This window comes from Loxodonta africana, chromosome 3, assembly GCF_030014295.1.
Source record: "Loxodonta africana isolate mLoxAfr1 chromosome 3, mLoxAfr1.hap2, whole genome shotgun sequence".
NCBI classification, from domain to species: Eukaryota; Metazoa; Chordata; class Mammalia; order Proboscidea; family Elephantidae; genus Loxodonta; species Loxodonta africana.
Window position 1 is genome coordinate 47,310,793 of NC_087344.1, and position 25,025 is coordinate 47,335,817.

General features: G+C 38.8%; 1 protein-coding gene across 19 annotated transcripts in view; it reads left to right on the plus strand.

Annotated features, from left to right (window-relative positions):
• The window catches only part of VPS13D (vacuolar protein sorting 13 homolog D), a 273,955-nt gene that overhangs the window by 45,352 nt on the left and 203,578 nt on the right, over nt 1-25,025 (plus strand). For all 19 annotated transcript variants that reach the window (XM_064281295.1, XM_064281302.1, XM_064281297.1 and 16 more), the window contains 8 exons: nt 812-902; nt 2,500-2,626; nt 4,351-4,531; nt 12,250-12,432; nt 17,124-17,346; nt 19,376-19,586; nt 23,478-23,649; nt 23,835-23,947. In XM_064281295.1, the coding sequence (XP_064137365.1) occupies nt 812-902; nt 2,500-2,626; nt 4,351-4,531; nt 12,250-12,432; nt 17,124-17,346; nt 19,376-19,586; nt 23,478-23,649; nt 23,835-23,947 (1,301 nt within the window). The remainder of the gene's footprint in view (nt 1-811; nt 903-2,499; nt 2,627-4,350; nt 4,532-12,249; nt 12,433-17,123; nt 17,347-19,375; nt 19,587-23,477; nt 23,650-23,834; nt 23,948-25,025) is intronic.

Below are 25,025 nucleotides of genomic sequence, written 5' to 3' on the forward strand. Positions count from 1 at the left end.
CCTACTTAGTGGTAGACACTGAAGAAAAAAGTGGTGAGGAAGGCATGGTCCCTGCCATTTGGGAGCAGTGGATGCTAGTTGAAGTTGGAATCTACTCTCCATCTTCTCCCCTCTCCTTCTTTTCTACCCGTGCCTTAGTCCCCAATGATGGTACTCAGAGCAAAAAAGATTATGGAGACATGCCTCAACAAATCCTAGGTATATCACTTCTTCTAGTAGTTGCAGTTACTATATTACAATATAGAATTTATTTGTTGCAAAGGATGCTGTTCCCAAACCAGAGGATTGTTTTGTTCTTTTTATCATTATCCTTAGGAAAGAAAATCTTTGACAAATGTTTCTGACAAATAATTCTAGATGGAGTCCCAATTGATCAACAGGGGCTATATTAAATATTTGTCCAAAGACATTAACAAAGAATCTGAATAATGTACATCATTTTGCTTTGGCAAATTTCTTAGGGTAAGACTATACTTAATGGGTCTGTATTATTACAGAATACTGCAATATTAAACACAAATGCAAAAATGAAAAAATAATTGTTGTATATGTAAAAAAATTTCCTAGCAGGGCCTAGACGAGGAAACCATAGAGAAGACACCACAGTGTCTGGATCTTAGATTCTTCAGTTGAGTGCCTTTCCTATTAGGCCTGTCCTCAGATTGTGGTTTGACTAGCTTAAGAACACTGAAGTTGGCATCATTAAAAGCTTTACCTTCAGATATCCTGAGCCTTTTTGCATCTTCCTTGATTTCATTCTGTTATTTCCCCCTCACTAATACTCACCTTGCTTTATATTCGGCGTTCCTAGGTCCACTCACTCTCTCTTGTGCTGAATAAGACCACCAGTGAGCTTGCTAAAGCGAATGTGTCTAAACTAATGGCACACCTGGAAATGATTGGTAAGTGGGGAAAATCAAACTTGCAAAATCTGGTAAGGATTTGAGCATACAGATCTCAAATCTAATTGTCGTCATGGGCTAAGTAGAGTGTGGATCAGTGGCTTGATTGGTTATCGGTCTGATCATGTTTTGTGGTTCTGCTTCCTAAATACTGGTTTATGGGTCAGAATCATTGGGATGGCTTGTTAAAAATGCACGTCTGGCACCCTTCCGTCCCTCCCTCTCTCCACCCCCAAGAATCTGAATCATTGGATTGGAGTGGGGCCTCGGCATCTCTCTGTGTTTTTAACAAACTTGTGTGGCCATATACTTTTTTTGTCCAAATCAGGATATTTTTGAGAGTGAATAGGGACACTATTAATAATTAGGCTTGGAAAACAGGCATATAACAAGACTGTTTCAGGGAAACCAGGGCATCTGTTCACGCTATAGCCAGCCACCAGTAGGGGGCATGGTTGTAGGCAGGAGGATATTGTTGCAAAGCTGACATTCCTTCTAATGGGACTTTGTAGGTTGAAATTCCTGCTAGTTTTGACCATACAAGTGACCAACTACATCAAATTCTAAATAGTAGGAATTTATGGAATGTGAACTAAGCACTATTCCTTCCTCAAAGAACATTAATTAAATAGGGAAGATTACAAAGCTCAAATGTTGACTCTGTAGTAAAAACAAGAATGTCTTATGGTGAAGGAATGTACCGAAATTGAGGTTTTTGTTTCTAGTGTAAATTCATTCGTAAATGCTCCCTAGAAGAGAAGGATCTTTGAGATTGAGAGAAACTTGGGTATTTTTGTAAGAAGTTATTAAGAATCATAAGAATGTTTTTTCAGTTTGTTAGGAGCTGAACTAGCATGCCAGATGTATACAGGTTAGCGATTGATTTGCAATGGTAAGTATGGTGATAAAATTTGCTTTGAGGAAGTAAAAGTTCAGAATATTCCTTCTTAGTACCCATACAGTTTTGACAATGACTCATTTTAGGTTCACACCCCAGGTGTACATGTTTCAACATTTCTTCTTTGTTCTACCCGCCTTCCAGGGCTTCACTCGTGTATGGTTAGTTATATCGGCTGGTAGTTTAGTTTCAAGTCTACTGTATGTTTCCAGAGTCTGTCTAACTCATTAATCTTTTTGAAAACTTACAAATCGCACTAAAGTCCACTTAAAGTTGTTTGAATACCTGACATATTTCTGACACCTTCCCCCTTTTTTCTTTTATCCATAGTACAATTAATAGACCTTAATGATATTTCACTTATTCTAATTAGTGGCCTAATCTCAGAAAGGTCACGTTTATATCTACAGTCTAAATGGTTTATCATTTAAATTGTACATGCATTTCATTTAATTTCTTACCCCTTGTAAATACTAACATATGATGTTGCTCTATTGTTTTCATCACTCTTAGATTATTTGAAATATTGCATAACATATTTTTATGGGTATATTGGAATATGAAGATTTACTTTTGGCATTTAGTTTGATTAAATATGAAATACCTGAGGCATGCATATATCAGTTTTTGTCCAGGACCTCTTTAAGGTATATGATTAAAAGGATATGTAATAATGTCTTTTAATTTTAACATCCTTAGAGGGAGACCTGGCCTTGCAGGGCAGCATTGGGAGTCTCTCTCTAAGTGACCTTACATCCCACGGAGAGTTCTACAGAGAACGATTCACTACAAGCGGAGAAGAAGCACTCATCTTCCAGACTTTTAAGTATAGATATTCACCTTTCCTTACTTGATAGTTTTTCATAATCCCATGCTGTTTCAAATTCTCATTGGCTAAATGATGAAGCAGAGTTTTGAAAAACTAGCCCTGGTTGCACAGTGGTTAAGAGCTATGGCTGCTAACCAAAAGGTTGGCAGTTTGAATCCACCAGCTGCTCCTTAGAAACCCTATGGGGCAGTTCTACTGTGTCCTATAGGGTCACTGTGAGTTGGAATTGACTCAATGGCGGCGTGTCAATGGGTTAGGTAAAATTGATAAAATCTGGTTGTGAGGAGTCCTGTTTTGTATTAAATTCCATTAAAATGGATCTGCCTTGAAGTGGACTACTTAGGCCACTCATAAATGACTGAAGTAATTCTGATTGGTAAAACACCCAGGCTCTCATGCTAAGCTTTCTGCTAACTTGCTGTGTAAGCTTAGGCATGTTGCTTCATCTCTAAGCTTTGGTTTCTCTACCTGAATATGGAGGGAATTGAGGTCATTTCTAGGCTTCCATCTAGTTCTAAAAGTTCTGGAATGATTTCAGCCTGAGAAAATTGCTAATGATAGGAATATTAAATTGCATTTTGTATTTTTTTTATGTATAAGCATGACCTGTATTGAATCCTTTCAATCTTACATTTTAGAAGGCGTCTTAGGCCTATCTGATTACTAAGAATGGTTTTTCAAAAGGCAGAAACTTCGAAAATGGTATTTTCAACCTGAGTAGGAGCCGTTAAAACGTACAGATGTCCATGTTCTGTCCCCAGATATTTTGATTTAATTGGCCTAGGGTGATGCTCAGTCTTTTCTTTTTAATGTGCCAAGATGATTTTAACGTTCAACCAGGGTTGAGAAAAACTGGTTTAAAAGATGTCTGAGGACTTCTTTCATTTTGAAGAGAAGTATAGCATCTAATACTGAGAATTCCGGTTGGTTGGTTTACACCGTTATGTAACATGTGTGACATGCGTCTGTAATACACGAGACAATTTATGTGAAGCTCTTAAGTCTCTGCCTGGGGGAAAAGTAGGTGCTAAGCCAATGCGAGTTCATTTCCCCAGTGCCTCTGTCCTGCATAATAACTTATGATTATTATGGCACCAGGCACCATTAAATTCAAAACCATTTGTAAAAAATTTCTAACTTTATAGACGGCAGAACTTTTTGGCCTGCATTTCACTTTAAAAAATGGGACATCTTTTTGCCTCCAGAAGACAGTATTACCCAGAAATACTGGTTTTGATGCCTAATTTTCTTTACTCATTGTTTCATGGCCTTATTTTTATTGTCTTTCAAGGACATATTGTCACCATCCCTGCCAGGAACAGAGTGAGCGGGAGTAATGATTTTTCCTTAAAAGCAGGGAAAAAGAGGCAGGAGAAAGGGCAGAACCACAGGTGGCCCCTGAGTGAGTTCTACCCTGGTTGAATGTTAAGATCATCTTGGCACATTAAAAAAAAAAAAAAGATTGAGCATCACCTAGGCCAACTAAGCTCCCCTGAGTGAGTTCAGAGCCCAGAGCTGCCCCCTTCTTTATAGCCCTGGCTGTCACACCAGCCTTATACCTTATATTTAATGTTCCCAGCACACCACAGAAACTTGGAAAGGGAGTAATTATTGGAGTTTGTTTTGTAAAACCTGATGGTGGGTTACCATTTTAATGGTCAGTTCGAATACTAGCTTGTATCTTGCAGCTGTCTGAGTCACACTTTTACCCTTACTCCTAGATATGGACGGCCTGACCCTCTGCTCCGGAGGGAACATGATGTCCGAGTGAGCCTCCAGATGGCCTCTGTGCAATATGTGCACACTCAGCGCTTTCAGGCCGAGGTGGTGGCCTTCATTCAGCATTTCACCCAGCTGCAAGATGTCTTAGGGCGCCAGCGAGCTGCTATTGAGGGGCAGACGGTAGGTAGCCTCGTTTCTTTTCTGGTTTGATCACTAGGCCTTTAAGCCTTTAGAGATAAATCTGGAAAATTTCACTGAAAAAAGTAAAGGTAACTTTATGCTTACTAATGTGTCCTCCATGTAGCAGATTACCTAAACAGTTGGCAGAAATCTTAACTGTAATTGGAGAGCTTATATGTATGTTTTTTATATATATATATATATATATATATATAGGAAACCCTGGGGGTGTAGTGGTTAAGTGTTTGGCTGCCAACCAACAGGTTGACAGTTGGAATCCACCAGGCGCTCCTTGGAAACCCTATGACACAGTTCTACTGTGTCCTACAGGGTTGCTATGAGTTGGAATCGATTTGACAGCAGTGGGTTTTTGGTGTGTATATGTATGTAATGTGCATGCGATGTGCATGTAATGTGTATGTAATGTATATGTAATATATCTGTGTGTGTGTATACACACACATGCATACACACAACATAACCCATTGCTGTCAAGTTGATTCCAACTCATTGCAACCACTATAGGACAGGGTAGAACTGCTCCATAGGGTTTCCAAGGCTGTAATCTTTATAGAAGCTGGCTGCCACACCTTTCTCCCATGGAGTGGCTGGTGTGCTCGAACCACCAGCCTTTTGGTTAGCGACCGAAGGCTTAGCCACTGCGCCACCAGGGCTCCTTATGCATAATGTACATATACATACGCTGCATATATGTATACCCATATATGTACGCATATACACACACACATATACATACATACTTACTCCATACATTTAAAATGATTATTTTTACATGTGTGTTTTGAACTGTGATGAATCATTTCGGTTAGGAACTGAGACACTTGCGCGTTACTGAGTAATTGGGTTTAACTTCCTGAAGTAAGCAGAGGTTAAACTGATAAGTCTTTTAAGTTTTACTTTATCACATCATATAAGACAAGTAGAAGATTAAAGGAATGTCTGTATTTTGATAATTCCTAAGCGTGTGGGTTTGAAGAAAAGCTGATCTTCTCCAGAATCTTTAATCTCAATTGTTTAAATAAATTTACAGAGAGCTACAGACCTACTTTTATTTGCTAATAAGATTAAGAGGCTATTTTGTTTGAAACTGAATTTAAGCCTTTTTATATTGGACTGATGACAGATGGTATAAGCTACCTTTGACTTACGGCTGGGATTTTTATTCCTACATTTTAAAATTTAAATTTCTCTCTGGGTAAGGCTCTAGCTGCATCTGACACATTTTGCTCCGTTGAGCTTTTATTTTCATTCAGTTCATGATATTTTCTCATTTTCCTTGTGACTCCTTCTTTCATTCATGGGTTGTTTGAACTTACATTGTTTAATTTCCGAATATTTCTGTTAGTGATTTCAAATTTAATTTCATTGTGATCAGAGAACATACTTTGTATGATTTTAATACTTTTAAATTTATTGAGACTTGTTCATGGCCCAGAGTCTGTCTTGGTAACTGTTTCCTGTGCACTTAAAATCATGTGTGTTCTGCTGTTTTTGCAAGAGTTATCGGTAGATGTCCAATTAGGTTAGTTCTTTGTGTTGTTCGTATCTTCTGTATCCTTACTGATTTCCTACCTGCTTACTCTATCAATTATTGAGGATGAGATGTTAAGATCTCTGTAATTTTAGATTTGTCTATTCCTCTTTTCATTACCATAAATATTTGGCTTATGATATCGAAGCTCTGTTATTAGGCACATAAATGTCCTCTTGGTTGACTGACCCCTTTATCATTATGAAATGACCATTTTTATTTCTGGTAATATTCCTTCCTTTGAAAGTTATCTTTTTCTCCAGCTTTCTCTCGATTATTCTTAGCATGGTGTATCTTTTTTCCATCCTTTTACTTTTGACCAATTTGTGTTTTTGTATTTAAGATGGCTTTCTTATATACTATATATAGTTGGATATTGGTTTTTTTATCCATTCTGGTTATCTCTTTAAATTGAAGTTTTTAGATTATTTACATTTAATATGCCTGTTGATAAGGTTGGTTTAAATCTATTGCTATTTTTTCCTCATCTGTTCTTCGTCCCTTTTTTCCTCTTTTCCTGCCTTTTCTTGATTGATTCTTATGATTTCGTATTTTTTCGTTTATTATCTTATTAGTCATAAGTCTGTTGTATTTTTTTAGTGGTTGCTCAAGGGTTTACAGCTTATATCTTTAACTCCCAGTTAAATACCTTAGGTGATATTATACTACGTCACATCTAACATGTAAGAGCCTTATGACAATATTCTTCCATTCCCCCCTCCTGACCTTTGTGCTATAATTGTCATATATTTTATTTCTGTAATTATAAACCCTATAATATTATTTTTGCTTTAAACATCAATTATCCATTAGAGAGATTTAAAAAGTTAAAAAGTCATACTTACCCACATATTTATAATATTTAGTGTTTTGTATTTATTTATGTAGATCTAGATTTCTATCTGGTATCATTTCCTTCCCCCCAAGTGTCTGTCAGTTTGTCATACTGTGGGGGCTTGTGTGTTGCTGTGATGCTGGAAGCTATGCCACTGGTATTCAGATACCAGCAGGGTCACCCATGAAGGACAGGTTTCAGCTGAGCTTCCAGACTAAGACAGATTAAGAAGAAGGACCCAGCAGTCTGCTTCTGAAAAGCGTTAGCCAGTGAAAATCTTATGAATAGCAGAACATCGTCTGATATAGTGCTGGAAGATGAGCCCCCCAGGTTGGAAGGCACTCAAAAGATGACTGGGAAAGAGCTGCCTCCTCAAAGTAGAGTCGACCTTAATGACATGGATGGAGTAAAGCTTTCGGGACCTTGATATGCTGATGTGGCGTGACTCAAAATGAGAAGAAACAGCTGCAAATATCCATTAATAATCGGAACCTGGAGAGTATGAAGTATGAATCTAGGAAAATTGGAAATTGTCAAAAATGAAATGGAACACATGAACATCGACATCCTAGGCATTAGTGAGCTGAAATGGACTGGTATTGCCCATTTTGAAGCAGACAATCGTATAGTGTACTATGCTGGGAATGACAACTCGAAGAGGAGTGGTGTTGTATTCATCGTCAAAAAGAACGTTTCAAGATTCATCCTGAAATACAACGCTGTCAGTGATAGGATAATATCCATATGCCTACAAGGAAGACCAGTTAATATGATTATTATTCAAATTTACCCACCAACCACTAGGGCCAAAGATGAAGAAATAGAAGATTTTTATCAGCTGCTGCAGTCTGAAATTGATCAAACATGTAATCAAGATGCATTGATAATTACTGGTGATTGGAATGCAAAAGTTGGAAACAAAGAAGAAGGACCAGTAGTTGGAAAATATGGCCTTGGTGATGGAAACAATGCTGGAGATCGAATGATAGAATTTTGCAAGATCAACGACTTCTTCATTGCAAATACCTTCTTTCACCAACATAAATGGTGACTATACACATGGGCCTGGCCAGATGGAACACACAGAAATCAAATTGACTACATCTGTGGAAAGAGACGATGGAAAAGCTCAATATCATCAGTTAGAACAAGGCCGGCCAGGGGCCAACTGTGGAACAGACCGTCAATTGCCGAAAAGAGGAAGACCCTCAACGAGGTGGATTGATGCAGTGGCTGCAAAAATGAGCTCAAGCATAACAACGATTGTAAGGATGGTGCAGGACCGGGCAGTGTTTCGTTCTGTTGTGCATAGGGTCGCTATGAGTCCAAACTGACTCGACGACACCTAACAACAACAACAATCATTTCCTTCACCCCGAAGACTTCCTATAACGTTTCTTTAAGGACTTGTCTGCTCGTGATGAATTTTCTCGCTTTTTTATTTCTGAAAAAGTTATTATTTCACCATTCTTTTTAAAGATTTTTTTTTCTGCATATAGAATTCTAGGTCGGCTGTTTTCCCTCTGTGCTTTAGAGATGTTACTCTGCTATCTTCCAGTTTGTATTATTTCTAATGAGATGTCTTCAGTTATTCTAGTTTTTTCTCTGTACATATGTGTCCTTTTTTTCTGGCTACTTCTAAGGTTTTCTCTTTATTGTTGATTTTCAGCAATTTTATTATGATGTTTCTTGGTATGATTTTCCTCATGTTTGTTCTGCTTGGAGTTTGTTGAGGGTCTTGAATATGTGGGTTTATAGGTTTTTATCACATTTGGAAAAAATTCTGCCATTATTTCTTGAAATATTGCCCTCCCCCCTTTTTTGGACTCCAAATACATGGGAATGAGGCTGCTTGATTTTGTCCCCCAGTCGACTGATGCGCTGTTCATTTTTTTTTTTTTCTCTTCACTATTTGTGTTTCGTCATTGTCGTTGTTAGTTGCCGTTGAGTTGGCTCTGGCTCATGATGACCTTGTGTATAACAGGATGAAATGTTGCCTGGTCCTGCATCATGTTCATGGTCGTTAGTATGTTTGAGTCCATTGTTATGGCCATTGTGTAGTGCCTTCCAACCTAGGGGGCTCATCTTCCAGCATTATACTGTATAATATTCTGTTGTTCTCCATAGGGTTTTCATTAGCTACTGTTCAAAAGTAGATCATCAGGCCTTTCTTTCTAATCTGTCTTAGTCTGGAAGCTCTGCTGAAACCTGTCTACCATAGGTGACTTTGCTGGTCTTTGAAATACTGGTGGCATAGATTCCAGCATCATAGCAACACAAAGCCACTGTGGTGTGACAAACTGGCAGATGGGTGGTGGTGTTTCGTCATAGTGTCTGTTCCCATATCTTCATGTTCTGTAATCTTTTTTCTGTAGTGTCAAATCTGCTATTAATCCCATCCAATGTATTTTTCATTTAAGATACTGTGTTTTTCATCTCTAGAAGTTTGATTTGAATCTTTTTATATCTTCCCTCTCTTTCTTCAGTATACTCATGCTTTCCCTTATCATCTTGAATGTATGAAATATATTTATAATAGCTGTTTTAAAGTCTTTGTCTATTCTATCATATATGTCATTTCTGAGACTGTATATATTGATCGATTTTTCTTGTGGCTATGGGTCATATTTTCTTGATTTTTTTTTTGCATGCCTGATAGTTTTTTTTTTTAAATCAGGTGTGACATATCACAGATTTTATGTTGCTGGATGCTGAATTTAAAAAAAAAAAAGAAGAGGAGCTTTGTTCTCAGATGCAGTTAAGTTGGAGTCAGTTTAATTGTTCTGAAGTTTGCTTTTAACTTTTTTTAGGATGAGTCCAGAACAGACTTTAGCTTAGGACTAATTTGGCTGAAATACTGATGTCTTACCTCCTGAGGACCCTATCCAATGCCTTGTGTACTAAGAGATCTTTTCACTGTGTCTGGTTGAATGCTGTAGTTTGAATGCAAACTATTACTGGCCCTGTGTGAGTTTTGGGGTTGTTCTGCCTGTTCCTTTCTGGTGGTTCTATCTGTGGCATTGGTAGTTTCCTCAGATGCACGTGCAGATCATTTATCACCTAAAGAGTCAAGGAGATACCCTGCAGATCTCTGGAGCTAATTCTGTGTGTGCAGCTTTCTCCTCTCCAGTATTCGCCCTGCAAATTCTAGCCATGCTGGCCTTCTCAACTAAGCAAGACTGCTGGGTTCTATTTGGCTCCCTCCTTACTGTATTGTCTGGAAACTCTCTCCAGGTATAAACTGGGTCATTTTATTTCCCTTTTATTAGGAATACTGTTTTACATTGCGTCTTGCTCAAGACCTGAAAACCATTGTTTGATATTTTTTGTATGGTTGTTGATTGTTTGAGATGAGTTGGTAAATCCAGTCCCTGTATTTCATCATGGTTGCAAGTGGAAGTCTACTTTTTAGACTAGTTCTTTATTCTTGGAACTTTAAGTCATATATGTATTTTCTGCTTTCATAAGACAGCACTATAAAGAAATTTCTGTTGCAGGCTTTGTGCATGTCTATTTTTTTTCCCCCAATTGAATATATCCCTAGAAGTAGAATTGATAGAAAAGAGACAGATAAAATTATAAAGCTTATGGCTGACTCTTGATAATCCAGGGTGTTAGGTAACTGGGGGTGCATGGATATGTAATCCCCAGTTCTACTTTTTAAAAATCAACTTTATTGAGATATAATTTATATACAACAAATATACCCATTTTAATCATAGTTAGATGAGTTTTGACAAATGTATATAACCACCCCATGTAACCACCACCCCAGACAAGCTACAGAATACTTCCAGTACTCCAAAAAGTTCCCTTCTGCCCCTTTGCAGTTAGTACTCTCCTCCCTTACCACTGCCCCATTCAGCAATCTGATTTCTACTGCTATAGATTGTTTTCTTCTGTTCTAGAGCTCGTATAAATGGGATCATGTAGTAAGAACTCTTTTGTATCTGTCTTTTCTGCTCAGCATATTTTTTTTAAAAACAGCTTTATGAGATATTGTTTACATGCCATAAAATTCACCAGTTTTAAAGGGACAATTCAGTGGTTACAATGTAACATGTTTGAAATTCTTCGACGTCCTTGCTCATTTTTTTTTTTCTTTCTGAGTAGTATTCTATTGGGAAACCGTGGTGGTGTAGTGGTTAAGTGCTGCTAACCAAAATAGTTTTAAATTTATTGAGGCCTTTATTTATGGACCAGCATATATTCTTAGTGAACATCCCTTGTGCACTTGAAAAGAATGTATCTATAAATGTCCATAAGATATAATTGGTTGGTAATGTTGTTCGGGCTTTACTAATTTTCTGTCTTACTTGTTTTGTCACTTAGAGAGTGGTTTTGAAATCTGTTAGTTTTTGTTCCATGTATTTTGAAGCTCTGTTATCAGGGGCATTCATATTTATGTGCTGCGATGTGTTCTTGATGAATTAACCCTTTTATCACTATGGAATAATCACTCTTAACTCTGATAATATTCCTTTTCCTGAAGCCTATTTTCTTCATATTAATATAGCCACTCCAGCTTTTCTATGATTAGTGGTTTTGCAGTATAAATACTTCTGGCCTGTTATTTTGCTTTTAACCTACCTGTGTGTTGTTATTTATAGTACATTTCTTACAGGCAGAATATAGCTGGCTCTTACTTTTTGTAATCCAGTGTGACAATCTCTGCCTTTTAATTGGTCTGTTTATTCCATTTACGTTTAATGTAATCACTGGTATAGTTTGGCTTTATGCCTACCATCCTGCTATTTGGAAAGCCTGATGGCATAGTGTTTAAGAGCTACTGCTGCTAACCAAAAGCTCAGCAGTTCGATTCCACCAGGCACTCCTTGGAAACTGTATGGGGCAGCTTTACTTTGTTCTATAGGGTCGCTACGAGTCAGAATTGACTCGATGGCAACAGGTTTGGTTGTTTTTGGTTATTTTTATATCTGTCTCATCTCTATCTTCCTTTCTTTTTCCTTCCCAGTGTCATTTTAACTTTTAAACTTTGTTTTCTTAACCTAATATCCTATGAGGATCAGCTTGATCATAATTAATTTGATTGAATTTTTTCTTTACTCTGTTTCCACTAATGTATTATTAAATGTTAATGAACAGTGAAATACTAAATGTTAGACAACTGAAGTTTTGAAAGGATGAACAGAAAAACCTTTTGGCTTTGTGTTATGCACATAGTGTATGCGCAGTTAAATGATTGACAGATAACAGTAATTTTTAAGAATACATAACTTTATAAATTCATGAAACTTTTGGGAACCTGAGGTTATTAAATTATAAAATTAGGGAATTCGCCTCTGACTCAAATTTTTCTTCTTCTCTCAGGTGAGAGATCAAGCCCAGCGTGGCTCCCGGGTTCTCTTGGATATTGAGGCTGGTGCTCCTGTTGTCCTTATCCCAGAAAGTTCCAGATCAAATAATCTGATTGTAGCAAATTTGGGCAAGTTGAAAGTGAAGAACAAGTTTCTCTTTGCTGGTTTTCCTGGGACCTTTTCCTTACAAGATAAGGTGAGCAATCTCTATCCATTTCCTTTCTAGTTCAACTAGTATTTGAACACCATTTGAAAAATTCATAATCCTTAACTGCTGTTACTTTCTAGTATATATAGCCTGAATAATATTTTTTTTTACACTTTATTGATATTTCAGTGAACCTTTAGTAGAAGTAGTATAAATTATAACCCTTTCTTATTGTAGGTAGTAACTTGTTCTACAAACAAGTCAATGAAAACAAAACCTTACATCTTTTATAATGCGTTTGTCACAGGCTGACCTTGTAATATAAACTTTTTGTTCTAGTGTTTTTTCCCCCCAGAGGACATGATTTGGCCCTTAGTTATTTGAATAACTTAAATAACTTAGTTAACTTAAAAGTAATAAAATCTTATACAGTTTAAAATTATTTTAGCTCTATGTCTTACAACACTGTTCAGAGGTAATCAGGATAAAAATGGTTATTTTCATTTTAGAAAACTAGAATTCATTGAGAATAAACAATTAAAATGGAAGCATCTAGTAAGTCACAGACTCCTAGAGCTGAGAGGACCTTGGAGGTGGTGTAACTAATCTGCTTTCACTCATTTTTGCAGTTGAGGAAACAGAGTGACAATGCTAGAGCTAAAGTCTTTTCCTTGGCATGTGTTTTCATTATCTGTTGCTCGCTTCCATGTTAGCTTCTCAGTCTATCTGCTCATCCAGTGAAAAATCATTTTGGCCTATCAGAAGCACATTTACTGAAATTCTTGGCTAGTTGTGCACCTTTTTAGTCTAACAGCTAGTAACACAGGGAGATGGGTAGTCTTTGATGGGAGGATGGGCCAAAGATTAACTGTGAAAACTGAAGACTGACCATACCAATAAATTGTTGATATTTGTTGAATGCTCATTACATATCAGACTGTGCTGAGCCGTTTACATATTTGTTCATTTTTTTTTTTTTCTAATTAACAACCTAAAAGGTATCTAGTATTGTTAACACCATTTTTTCCAGATAAAGAAATTGAGGCTTGGAAACATAAAGTAACTTCCTTTGGATTATACAGCTAGTAAGGAGAGTAAGTGTGGACCTCAGACTTTGTTGTGTCTGACCCCAAGAGCTCTGGGCTCTTAACCCTGATACGATTCTACCTCTCAGGTTAGGTTAGGTTTATGTGAGGGGAGTAAGCTGGCAAAGGCCCTTTCCCAAATAGCTGTAGCTCTTCTGAGCCTTCTGAGACGCATGGCAGTAAGTTCTTTAAAATAACTTAGATGGAAGAACTCCAAGGATTATTACAGAAAAACAATAAATTTGAGCAGTAATTGTTTGCCTCCGTAGGTATTGAGGGAGAAGAAAACGAAAGACAGAGACCAGGATAGTAGTCCCACTAGGACTTTGCCAAGGACCTCAACTATGTTCAGAAAACAACAGGAAAAACTCTGTATTTGTTAGCGACTCCCAAACTCAATAGTGTTGTTATTATTTTCAAATTTATTATCTCCATATTTTTCTTCTTTTGTTTTACTTCTCACTCATCCTTTTACTCATTATTGCTAACCTAAACATCCCCAACCAAAACCGATGCAGTGAGTGAGAGTGTGTAGAGTAAGAAGAGTGAAGACAAGGCAGTGAGAACCATATGCACCATGTTCCTGTATCATAACCTTGGGCCCTGGACCCAGTGTGGGTGCTTGGGTGAGGGGTTAGAGGGCAGGTTGTTCATATATCACTTACAGATGCTCAGATAAAGCAAATTCAGTGATCTAGTGCCAGTAGCAGAGGGTGAAACCAAAAAAGCAGTGTTTAGCATTGCAGAAGGAAGAGCACAATCAGGTTCATTTATGTCTCAGATATGGCTCCAGACAGCTGATGATTGAGAACTTGCTCTTTTACCTTGAGGTTTCTGCTGTAGGAACCTTCACAGTGGATTTATATGCCTCCCTTTCGGAATAATAGATAGACCTTTCTGCCAGAGGCTGCTTTCATGGGTTGAAACAAACAGGCTTCCATTGGTGTATATGTTTTTAAGATAGTAAAAGTAAAATCAACCACCACTGGTCTTTCACAGTAGGCCTAGTCTAATGAAGAAAATCTGCTTTCATAGTAGAGCTATTTGGTTATTCACTTACTAGAGTTTTAAAGAACATGAAAAAAGATCTATTTGTTTAAAAAAAAAAATTTGGTAACTGCTTCCTAGTTATTCTTACTTAATTTTCCCTAGTATTGATATTTATAAATAATATGACTAGTTATTAAACAAGTGTATCTGAACTTGTGTTAGCCCATGAACCAGCGTCACCTATTACCACCTGACGGTACTGCATCTTTGCTGCAACTCTGCTACCATCACTGTCCGAAGGAGAGCCGAATTCAACCTTAGGAAGCGTCTTTTGAGCCTATAGTAAATTCCTTGGAATATATTTGTTTGTGATAAATCTTTGCTTTGAGACCAGGCCACATTTTTTAGGAAGAGATCACTTAGAGGTAGATTTGGGTGATCAAGTTGGATAATGACATTTTTTGCTTCTCTACCCTTCCTTAAAAGGAAAAGGACTGATTTTCCACATCAGATACATCTCTATGCTGGCTCATGAGCTGACTTTGAAGTTAGCCTCTAAAGAATTGCCAAAATAGTTCAAGAAATTTCTGCAGAAGGGCTTCCATTTTGTTAACTAAACCAAATGGCAGCACATAGTGTGTCTCATTTTAATGAAGAAATTTCCCTGTATTTGTTTTTGAGGATTTGATTCTAAGTGGCAGTGCACACAAGGATCGCTTTTTCTTCAAGGTATAATATTGCTTTTTGCCCCCTGGTTATTTTGAAAAACCTTATGGGATTCAGCAGTCAATTCACATTCATACACTTAAAAAGAAAAAAAAAAAATCCTTTAAAATATTTCATTACTTGAGAAAGCCTGCTTTTCCAATTTTTTGGTGTGAATTATTTCCCTCCCTTTTATAGAAGTCCTTCTTAAAGACCATTAAAAAGTGATTTCTTTATTTTAGCCCTAGGTGGTACTTTCTTGGCGATCTTATTTTATTTCCTTAAATCTTAGAAAAACTTGATCTTGTAACATATCAGTGCTGGTTCTGTAGAATTCCATAAGGGCTGCTTGAAGTGTGTCAGTTGTTAAAGTATGTGTGATCACATAAACATATCTTACCTCTCCACATATACAGCCAAACCTAATTGATTTAGGCCTATATGAAGTGAATAATTGCCTTCTTTTTTTCACCAGAGGTCAGTTTGCATTTACATTTGCCCTTTAATACATTTGCATGTGTGAGGTTTGCCTAATATGCATTCGTGTGGTTAAAGAACAGGAAATAATTCTGAAGTCAAAGCTTGCAGAGGGGTTATTTACCCTTGATTTCCATGACTTCTGTGTGTTTGGAATTGTTTTACATAAATCTGTGTTTTAATGAGTGCAGATGGGAATTTTTTACATATCCTTTCCTTTCATTTTTCTCAACCATAGCTTGTGCGTAAGCCATAATCTCTAAGTCAGATTCTTTCAAAATCTTGAGGTTAATCTCCTCAAGCCATTGATTTATTTAAACCAGCTACAGAGAGGCTGTAGAGATGAATCAAATGAAAGCACAAGTGCTCTCCAGTTGAAATAAACTAAAGAAGAAGGAAGGTTTTTATGTTGAAATACTTAAATAATAGCATTTACCTAGTAATTTGTCTTGCCTCCCCCTCCCCATCCAAAAAAAAAATTTTGGCAAAAAGCAAGAACTGGCCTCTTTGACAGTTACTTGTAATTACTCCTCCAGGTATCTGTGAAGGAGATCAGTATTGCCATCTCCTCTTTGAAAGCTGAGAGGAATAAATATATAAGGCAGCGCTGGAGGGAGAACCAGTCTTCCCTCCTCGTAACCGGCGTGTGAGAGCGGTTAGATGAGAACAGATCAATGATGCAGAAGCTGTACAAATGTGTAACTCTGAGACTTGGGTGAAGAGGCCTTGGGAAGTTTACAAAGTCAATAATTGAGTCACGCTGGTGAAATACACTTACCCCGTTAACAATTAACCGAAGGTATACTACCTGTGTAAGAAGTATATACTACCTGTGTAAGAAAAGTGTGTAGTATTTTCAGTAAGAGTTAGAGTCCATTTTATTCTGTATTAGCTCTTCTTAATTTTTATACCCTTGAAATATAACAGAAATGGCTAAGCTTCTATGTTTTCTATTTTGTTTTCATTTCCATACTTACTTAGAAAGATGAGAAAATGCCTCCCATGTGGGGAGACTTCTAGAAAACAAGTACATTACCATGGCCTAATTTCATTCGAACCATGTTGCTATTAGATACATTTTCTTAAGAAGATAAACCCCCTAAGGAAAGCAACAGTATACCATAGGGCCGAGACATTGGCTTTTGTGGCGTTTTACCTAGATTAAAGCACCTGAGGCAATTCGCTCTTGACATTTGCTCTTCATTGAAAAGATAGTATCTTCCTGCAAAATTACATAGTTTTCAATGGGTATTGAGTTATATGTAACATTTCTGCAAATGACTTACATATGGCAATAAATGTCGTGGTCCTGTTACCCTTCTGTCTATGAGATCGGGGAGGCTGATGGAAGTGCCGAGTATTGCCGAGTTTTTGGACGATCTCGTAGGGACTGAGACTTCCAGGATTTTAAAGATCCAGTCACACATCCTTCCACCCTCAACCACCATTCCTTTGTTCTAGTTTCATTTTGTTTCTTTCCAGGAATCTGTCCCTTCAGCTTCCCCAGTGTGTACTCCCAAACACAGTATTAGGAAAATGACAAGCACGGAGGACTCCAGAGGGACCCATTCTGAGGGGCTCTTCATGATGCGTCCTGCTGGAATGAGTTTAGGCTGTCTGAAGAGTGAGTTTACATCGAGTACCTTGACCAAGCAGCAAGGGCAACAAGCTACGTCCTCTGTCGGCCAAGTTTCCAGTAGTCCAGGTAAAAGAGGAGAGAAGAGCTGAGTAAGGAGGGTGAGAAAATTCATGAGACTGTTCCAGGAACCTAAGGGGAGATGTGTTATATACCAGTAGATGCTGACAAAGAGATAGCATTTCTTTAGTGGTAATCTGATTGTGATATTTCTTTAGAAGGCTTAACAGTTTCAGGATGTAGAGTTAGCATTGAATGGTTTTGAAAGTAGGGTTAAATTAACAAGATAGAGCCTACATAAAGAGATTTTAGATTGTCTACTAGGACTTTTTCTTATAGCTCAAGATAGTTGCCACTCCCCAGTTAGATAGTGATAATATAACTAGAGAAATTCCTTCATCCATATAAGCTGCTCTCCAGGCAATAATTGTAAAAAATAAAAAAGAACCATTAAAAAAAAATATTAATGTGAATTAGGTAAAGACGGAAGTACTATCAGTAACAGTTTTTAAAAGACATGAAACATCCATTTGTGGGCGCTCTTCTCCAGAATATGAGTTAGCTATTCCAAATGAGGGAAACCCTGGTGGCATAGTGGTTAAGTGCTACGGCTGCTAACCAAAGGGTCAGCAGTTCGAATCCGCCAGGGGCTCCTTGGAAACTCTATGGGGCAGTTCTACTCTGTACTGTAGGGTTGCTATGAGTCGGAATCGACTCGACGGCACTGGGTTTGGTTTGGTTATTCCAAATGAGAGCCTAATTTTGGCCTGTTTTTAAACGTGTTCTGAATGGGTGGTGGATATATGGGGTAAGAGAGGGGAAGCAGAGTGTGATTAGTCATGAAGCTCAGTGCAGTGTGATTGGACTTTGAGAGCTGTAGGCCACCATGCTGAGGGAGGCTGCTGCTTGTTTCTGGAATTCCCCTATTGATACACTATCTTCGATTAAAGGAGCGGCTTTCAAAGTGCTTCTATGTGTCCCTAGGGAATTGCTAGAGCCCTTGATCCCTGTTCCCTACCCCTTCTACCAGATCAGCTGCACTTTGGTCTGTTTCATATACTTATCAATATAATCAGCCAGTCAAGAGCTATTTATTCAGTGCCTGCTTAATTCCACGTGTTGTAATATTTGTTCCCTGGTATATTAACATGCAAGCTAGACCTGGTTCTTACCATCACAGAACTTACAGACTAATGGGAAAGACATTAAATAAACACACACTTATCGATATATAGATTATGATAAATATTATGAAGGGGAAGACAGACTAGTAGAAGCCAAAGGAACAGAGAGGACTCAATTTAGATTGAGACGGGAGGGTCATGCCACAGGGAAGGCTGTCCAGGCAGCAAGGAGCTGGGCATTTTCGGGGAAACAAAAGTCAGAGATCCTGAGGCTTAGTGAGTAAGGTGGAAAATGGCTTGAGTGAGTGCCTTTCAGGGATTTGGGGGAGTTTGCATAAAGGAAGGGAATGAATCTATGGTCTGCTTTATTTTCTAAAGAAGTATTATTATTTTTTTGTGTGTGAAGAGAATGAATTTGTGAGGGCCAGAATGAAATTAAGTAGGTATATTGGATGATCCAGGCAAGAATGAAGGTGGTTTGGATTAGATCAGTGGCATAGGAAATGGTTACATGCAATATTTGTTTCAAAAAAGAATTCTACTGCTGGAAAGAGTGTAAATCTTTGTGTGACATTGTCTCTACATGAGACCCCTGTTGCATATCTCTAGAAGGAATTGCATGTTAAGTAAGTCATTCTACCCATAAACACTTCAGGCTCAGTTAGTGTTTCAAGATAGGAATGAGACACTGAGGGGACACAGTGTTTCACAATGTGTGTTTGGTGTGGAGGTCAGGTAGGCAGGAAATGGCAAGCACATGGAGCATTGCATAGGGAGGTTTTGGGCCATAATGGAGACATCTGGACAGTCCATTTTCAAGATGGTGCTGGGTAGTGGTAAGTAGGGGGAGGCAGGTAGTTCTAAATGCTTTCTAGAGACAGAGTGAACTTTCTTTGACTTTTTGGTTTTGTTCAGGGCCAGCCTTTTCTGGGTTCCGTTTTCTTGATCATCTCTCTCTTCCTGGGTCCTTGTAGAAGACCATGTCTGCCTGCTAGATTGCATCGTTGTGGACCTACAGGACATGGACATCTTTGCTGCAGAGAGGCATCCGCGAGAGTACTCTAAGGCATCAGAGGACAACAGCGGCGATCTGATCTTCCCTTCCTATTTTGTGCGACAGACAGGAGGAAGCCTCTTAACTGAGCCTTGTAGGCTGAAATTGCAGGTGGAAAGGAATTTGGATAAGTGAGTGTTTTACATCTGAATAACTGTCTCGTGTAAGTAGACTATTAATAACTTAGAAATCAGTGCCGTTAAGGTAAATCTGGAAGAACACAGGTATTCACTTGTTTATCTAATAAATATTTGAGTCCCTGCTATTTGCTAGACATGAGGGGCTACTGTCAGGAAAGAAGAAAAAAAAAAAAAATCTGTCCTCAGGGGGTTACATTCTGTTGAGGGGTATAGGAAGGCCAGTAGATGACCCTAGTACAGTGTATGATTCAGTGTTACAAACTGGTAGGAGATAGCGTCCGGTGCTATGGAAACAAAGAGGAAAGGCCCTGAGTCTAGCATGGATTTGTGGGGGCGGGTAGTGAGGGCAGGGGAAGTATTCTAGAACAGGTGACATTGGATTACGTGTCCTCTTTACAACAGATCCTGGACCTGCATGATTGCTGTTCACGCCAAACTCCATTTAATCAGTCTAACTGTGCAGGTGCAGTTTTGCCTGTTCCCTCCATTTAGCTTTTGGAAAGTACTCCATAGATACTAATGAACTGACCCTAATTTACCTTTTAACTGGCCTTGGTACACAGGATGCTTAACTCTATAGTTGAGAGCATTGCTTCAGTTGTCATTAGTTCACATCTGGCTGGGAAACCTTTTTCAAAATCCAGATTCCCAGACTCTAGTTGAGACCATCAGGATCTGATTCTCAGGGCTGACACGCAAGTGTATTTTATTTAACAAGGTCCTCTGGGGGTGCTTTTGCCAGCCTGAGCCAGGATGAGGAACCACTGGTTACAGTGCGTGAGCGCTCTCCGTTTGAGGCATTGGTTTTGGAGGAAGCAGCAACATTCCCATCTCAGCTGTAGAAGAAGATGAGGTGTGACTGTAAAGCGATAAAAGAGATTTTCATCTGTGGCATTTTGGAAAACAGTCTCGTTTCTTAAGTAGAGTATGACTTTAATTTCTCTCTGGCCACTCCCTTCATAGTTCTTGGGTTTGGGCAAGTCATTTAATGTCACTTTTTTAGTTTCTGTCTGCATTAATGATACAATTTAGCTGTTCCTGGGCTGTTCCTGTTGCATTCTTTCTTGTTGTTTAAGTGCTCCCTGGCTGGTGTTCAGTTGTGGTTGGCATGGGCTGTATTTGGTTTTACTGGCTTAGCGGTCTTAAGAGGAGCTTCATTATTTAGAAATGGAACACTTTGTTTTCTTTTCAAGCAAAGCTTTTAAAAAAAAGAAAGTGCTTTGGTACTCTGCTTATCTAAACGTTACCCACTTCCATCAGTGTTTATGTACATACAGATAATTACACTCCACCAGCTCGGAGAGAAGGTCTTACTGAACACAAGGTGTTCCGTCAGCTTCTCAAGTCACAGAAATGGGCTTGGTAGCTCTTTTTAGTGTTTCTTTGTGGATTGCATCATTGGTCTTCTTTAACTTCTTGTCTGTAGGTTTTCTTTATAGACAGTGATTTTTTTTACATTCCTTTTCCAATTCAAATCCTAACCGTTTACTTTATCTACTCAGACCAGACTGTCTATAAACATCTGTTGCCATCGAGTTGATTCCCACTCACAGTGACCCTGTAGGACAGAGTAGAACTGCCCCATAGGGTTTCCAAGAAGCGGATGGTGAATTCAAACTGCTGACCTTTTGGCTAACAGCTGAGTTCTTAACCACTGCACCACCAGGGCTCCATAGTGTCTAAAGGACCCATAATGTCCATATCATCCATGTGAATTTACAGAAGGCTCTTCAGTGTTGGAATAAGGTACTTACTCCCCCGAGCACTGATGGCCTAGTGGCCCAGTGGTTAAGAGCTATGGCTGCTAACCAAAAGGTCGGCAGTTCGAATCTACCAGCCACTCCTTGGAAATCCTGTGGGGCAGTTCTACTATGTCCTGTAGGGTTGCGGTGAGTAGGAACCGACTCAATGGCAGTGGTTTGGCTTTTGGTTAGCAGTCATTAAAGGAGGCCTGGTTGCACACTGGTTAAGCACTTGGCTGCTAACTGAAAGGTCAGTGGATCAAACCCACCAACCACTGCGCAGGAGAAAGATGTGGCAGTCTGCTTCCCTAAAGATTTACAGCCTTGGAAACTCTATGGGGCACTTCTACTCTGTCCTATAGGGTTGCTATGATTTGGAATTAACTTGACAGCAATGGGTTTGGTTTAGCAATGGTTAAGTGCTTAGCTGCTCACTGAAAGGTTGGCAGTTTCAATTAGTAGCTTGAACCTTTCAGTTAGCAACTTGAACCCACCAGCTGCTCTGTGGGAAAAAGATGTTTCAGCCTGCTTCTGTAGATTACAGCCTTGGAAACCCTATGGGGCAGTTTTACTCTGTCTTACACAGTTGCTCTGCATCATGATCGACTTGATGGCAATGGGTTTGGTTTTTTTTCTTTAGGGCATTTTCTTATTTTCAGTTTTACTTCTGCCCATCCCAGCTGAGATGTGTAGTCTGGGTTCAGCATGAAACACTGGTTTCTTCCTTAAAACAAAGCGAACAAACAAAAAAAACCAGTTGCTGCTGAGTCAACCTCAATTCATGGCAACCCCATGTATGTCAGAGGAGAACTGTACTCCGTAGGGTTTTCAATGGCTGATTTTTTGAAAGTAGATTGCCAGGCCTTTCTTCTTAGATGCCTCTGAGTGGACTTGAACTGCCAACCTTTTCTTAAGCAGCTAGGCGTGTTAGCCATTTGCACCACCCAGAGACTCCTTTCTCCCTTAGTTGCCACTAAACCTGAAGACTCATTAATAACCTGTGATATGCATATGACACAAGCTTGCTTGCTGAAAGTGAAGAGGACTTGAAGCAACTTACTGATGAAGATCAAAGACTATAGCCTTCAGTATGGAGTGCACCTCAACTTAAAGAAAATACAGATCCTCACAACTGGACCAATAAGCAACATCATGATAAATGGAGAAAATATTGAAGTTGTCAAGGATTTCGTTTTACTTAGATCCAGAATGAACGCCTATGGAAGCAACAGTCAAGAAATCAAACAACTCATTGCATTGGGCAAATCTGCTGCAAAAGATCTCTTTAAAGTGTTCAAAAGTAAAGATGTCATTTTGAGGACTAAGGTGTACCTGAATTAAACCGTGGTATTTTCAGTCGCCTCTTACGCATGTGAAAGCTGGACAATGGATAAGGAAGATTGAAGAAGAATTGATGCCTTTGAATTCTGGTATTGGCAAGGAATATTGAATATACCATGATTGCCAGAAGAATGAACAAATCTCCAGGAAGAAGTGCAGCCAGAATGCTCCTTAGAATCAAGAATGGTGAGATTCATCTCACATACTTTGGACGTGTTTCAGGAGGGAGCAGTCCCTAGAGAAGGACATCATGCTTGGTAAACTAGATGGTCAGTGAAAAAGAGGAAGACCCTTGATGAAATGGATTGACACAGTGGTTGCAACAATGGGTTCAAGCATAACAACAATTGTGAGGGTGGCACAGGACTGGGCAGTGTTTTGTTCTGTAGTGCATAGAATCTCTATGAGTTGGAACCGACTTGATGGCACCTAACAGCAACAGCAACAAACCTTGAAGAGCTAAATAGTTTGGTATCTCTTCCTTTTTGCTTTCCCAGCTATAATGTTAACCTGTTTCTGAGCATCATAAGGTCTTTCCGTATGAAGAGATTAGTTAGATCATTATATTAGATTTAAGGATTTTCTACATGTAAATTTTGGGAGAAAAAGGGAGTAAAGGACTCTGGTCATACTAACTTGCTTCACTTGGAACCACATGAAATTTTTGTCATTGGAAATTAGAAATTAACTGGTTGGTAATGGAGGTGGGTACAGTTTAGCCCTCATACTTGGGTGTGAGCTATGTCAATGTTAAGTCAGTGATTTGTTTGTGAAAGTGACCTTTTTTCTTTTTCCATAGAGAAATAAGTCATACTGTGCCAGATATGTCTATCCATGGCAACCTATCCTCAGTCCACTGCTCCCTGGACTTATATAAATACAAGCTGATCCGTGGCTTATTAGAGAACAACCTTGGAGAGCCCATAGAGGAATTTATGCGGCCTTACGATTTACAAGATCCAAGAATTCATGTGAGTGTGACCTTATGTTGTTCTATAACTCTCATAGTCTCAGCTGATGGTCACGCTATGTACATAGTCCGCAAACTCACCTGGGCAAAGAAGGTAGAACCAGCAAATTAGATTTCTTGTCATCTTAATTGAATTTTTAAGTTGGCGTCATCAGTTAGGAATTGATCCGTATTCTCCTTTTGCAGACTGTTCTGAGTGGAGAAGTGTACACTGGCATGTGTTTCCTCGTTGATATGGTAAATGTGAGTCTGGAGCTTAAAGATCCAAAAGGAAAAGAAGGTGCTGGGTCCCTAGCCAGGTATGGCTTTATTGATACTATTTGACTTTTAATAATAATAGTCATACCAATAACACGAGTATTTTCTGCATTAGCATAGAGCGGAAGTTGTAGAGTGGCAGTGCACAGGCGGAGTGTGGTCTGCAAGTGCCTCGATTGCTCTACACAGTGCTTTTTAAAAGTTTAAATTCATTGCTGCATCAGTCAGGATGGGTTAGGTTATGCTGTAATGATACACCCATTGCTGTCATATCAGTTCGAACTCATAGAGACTCTATAGGACAGAGTAGAATTGCCCCATAGGGTTTCTAAACCTGTAATCTTTACGGAAGCTGACTTCCACATCTTTCTCCCGTGGACCAGCTGGGGGGTTAGAACTGCCAACCTTTTGGTTAGCTGCTGAGCACTTACCAGTGGTTTAAAACAACAAAGATGTATTCATCTCGCAAAGTACATGTCCATTCTAGGTCTCAAGGGTGCTCTGCTGCTTGTAGTCTCTCGGGCTGACAGGAACCAGCATCTTGATGTGCCAGAGAGAAAAACAAGAGCTCTGGGGGGATCTTGAATGACTATTAATATGCTCTGGCAAATCTCACTGGCCAGAACTAATCACATGGTCCTACACAACAAGACAGGGGCCAGGAAGTGTAATCTTACTGTGTACCTGGAGACCCAGAATTATTTGGTGAGTAGCACTAATTATGACCTTAGTAGGCAACATTGAAAAATTTGGGAATTGCAAATAAAAAGTCTGAATTTCAACTTCTTTAGAAAAATTGGAAGCTTTTGGCAATAGGGGGCCCATGCTTTCACTGGGAAGCATCTGGAAACTGAGTGACACCTGCTCCCTTAAGATATGGCATGTGCTTACCTAGCAGTTTACTTATTTATTTCACTTACCTGGTCACGGTTGACGTAAATTTTTAATTACTGATATAGTGCAGTGCCCTTTCGCACATAATAAGCTAGGTTTTCGTTTTGATCTCTTAACAACCCCGTAAGATAGCTAGGTAGATACTACCTCTCTTTTCCAGATAGAAGTTTTGACTGGCATAAAAAGGTCATGTGGCTGGAAAAGTGGTAGACCCAATATTTGAAA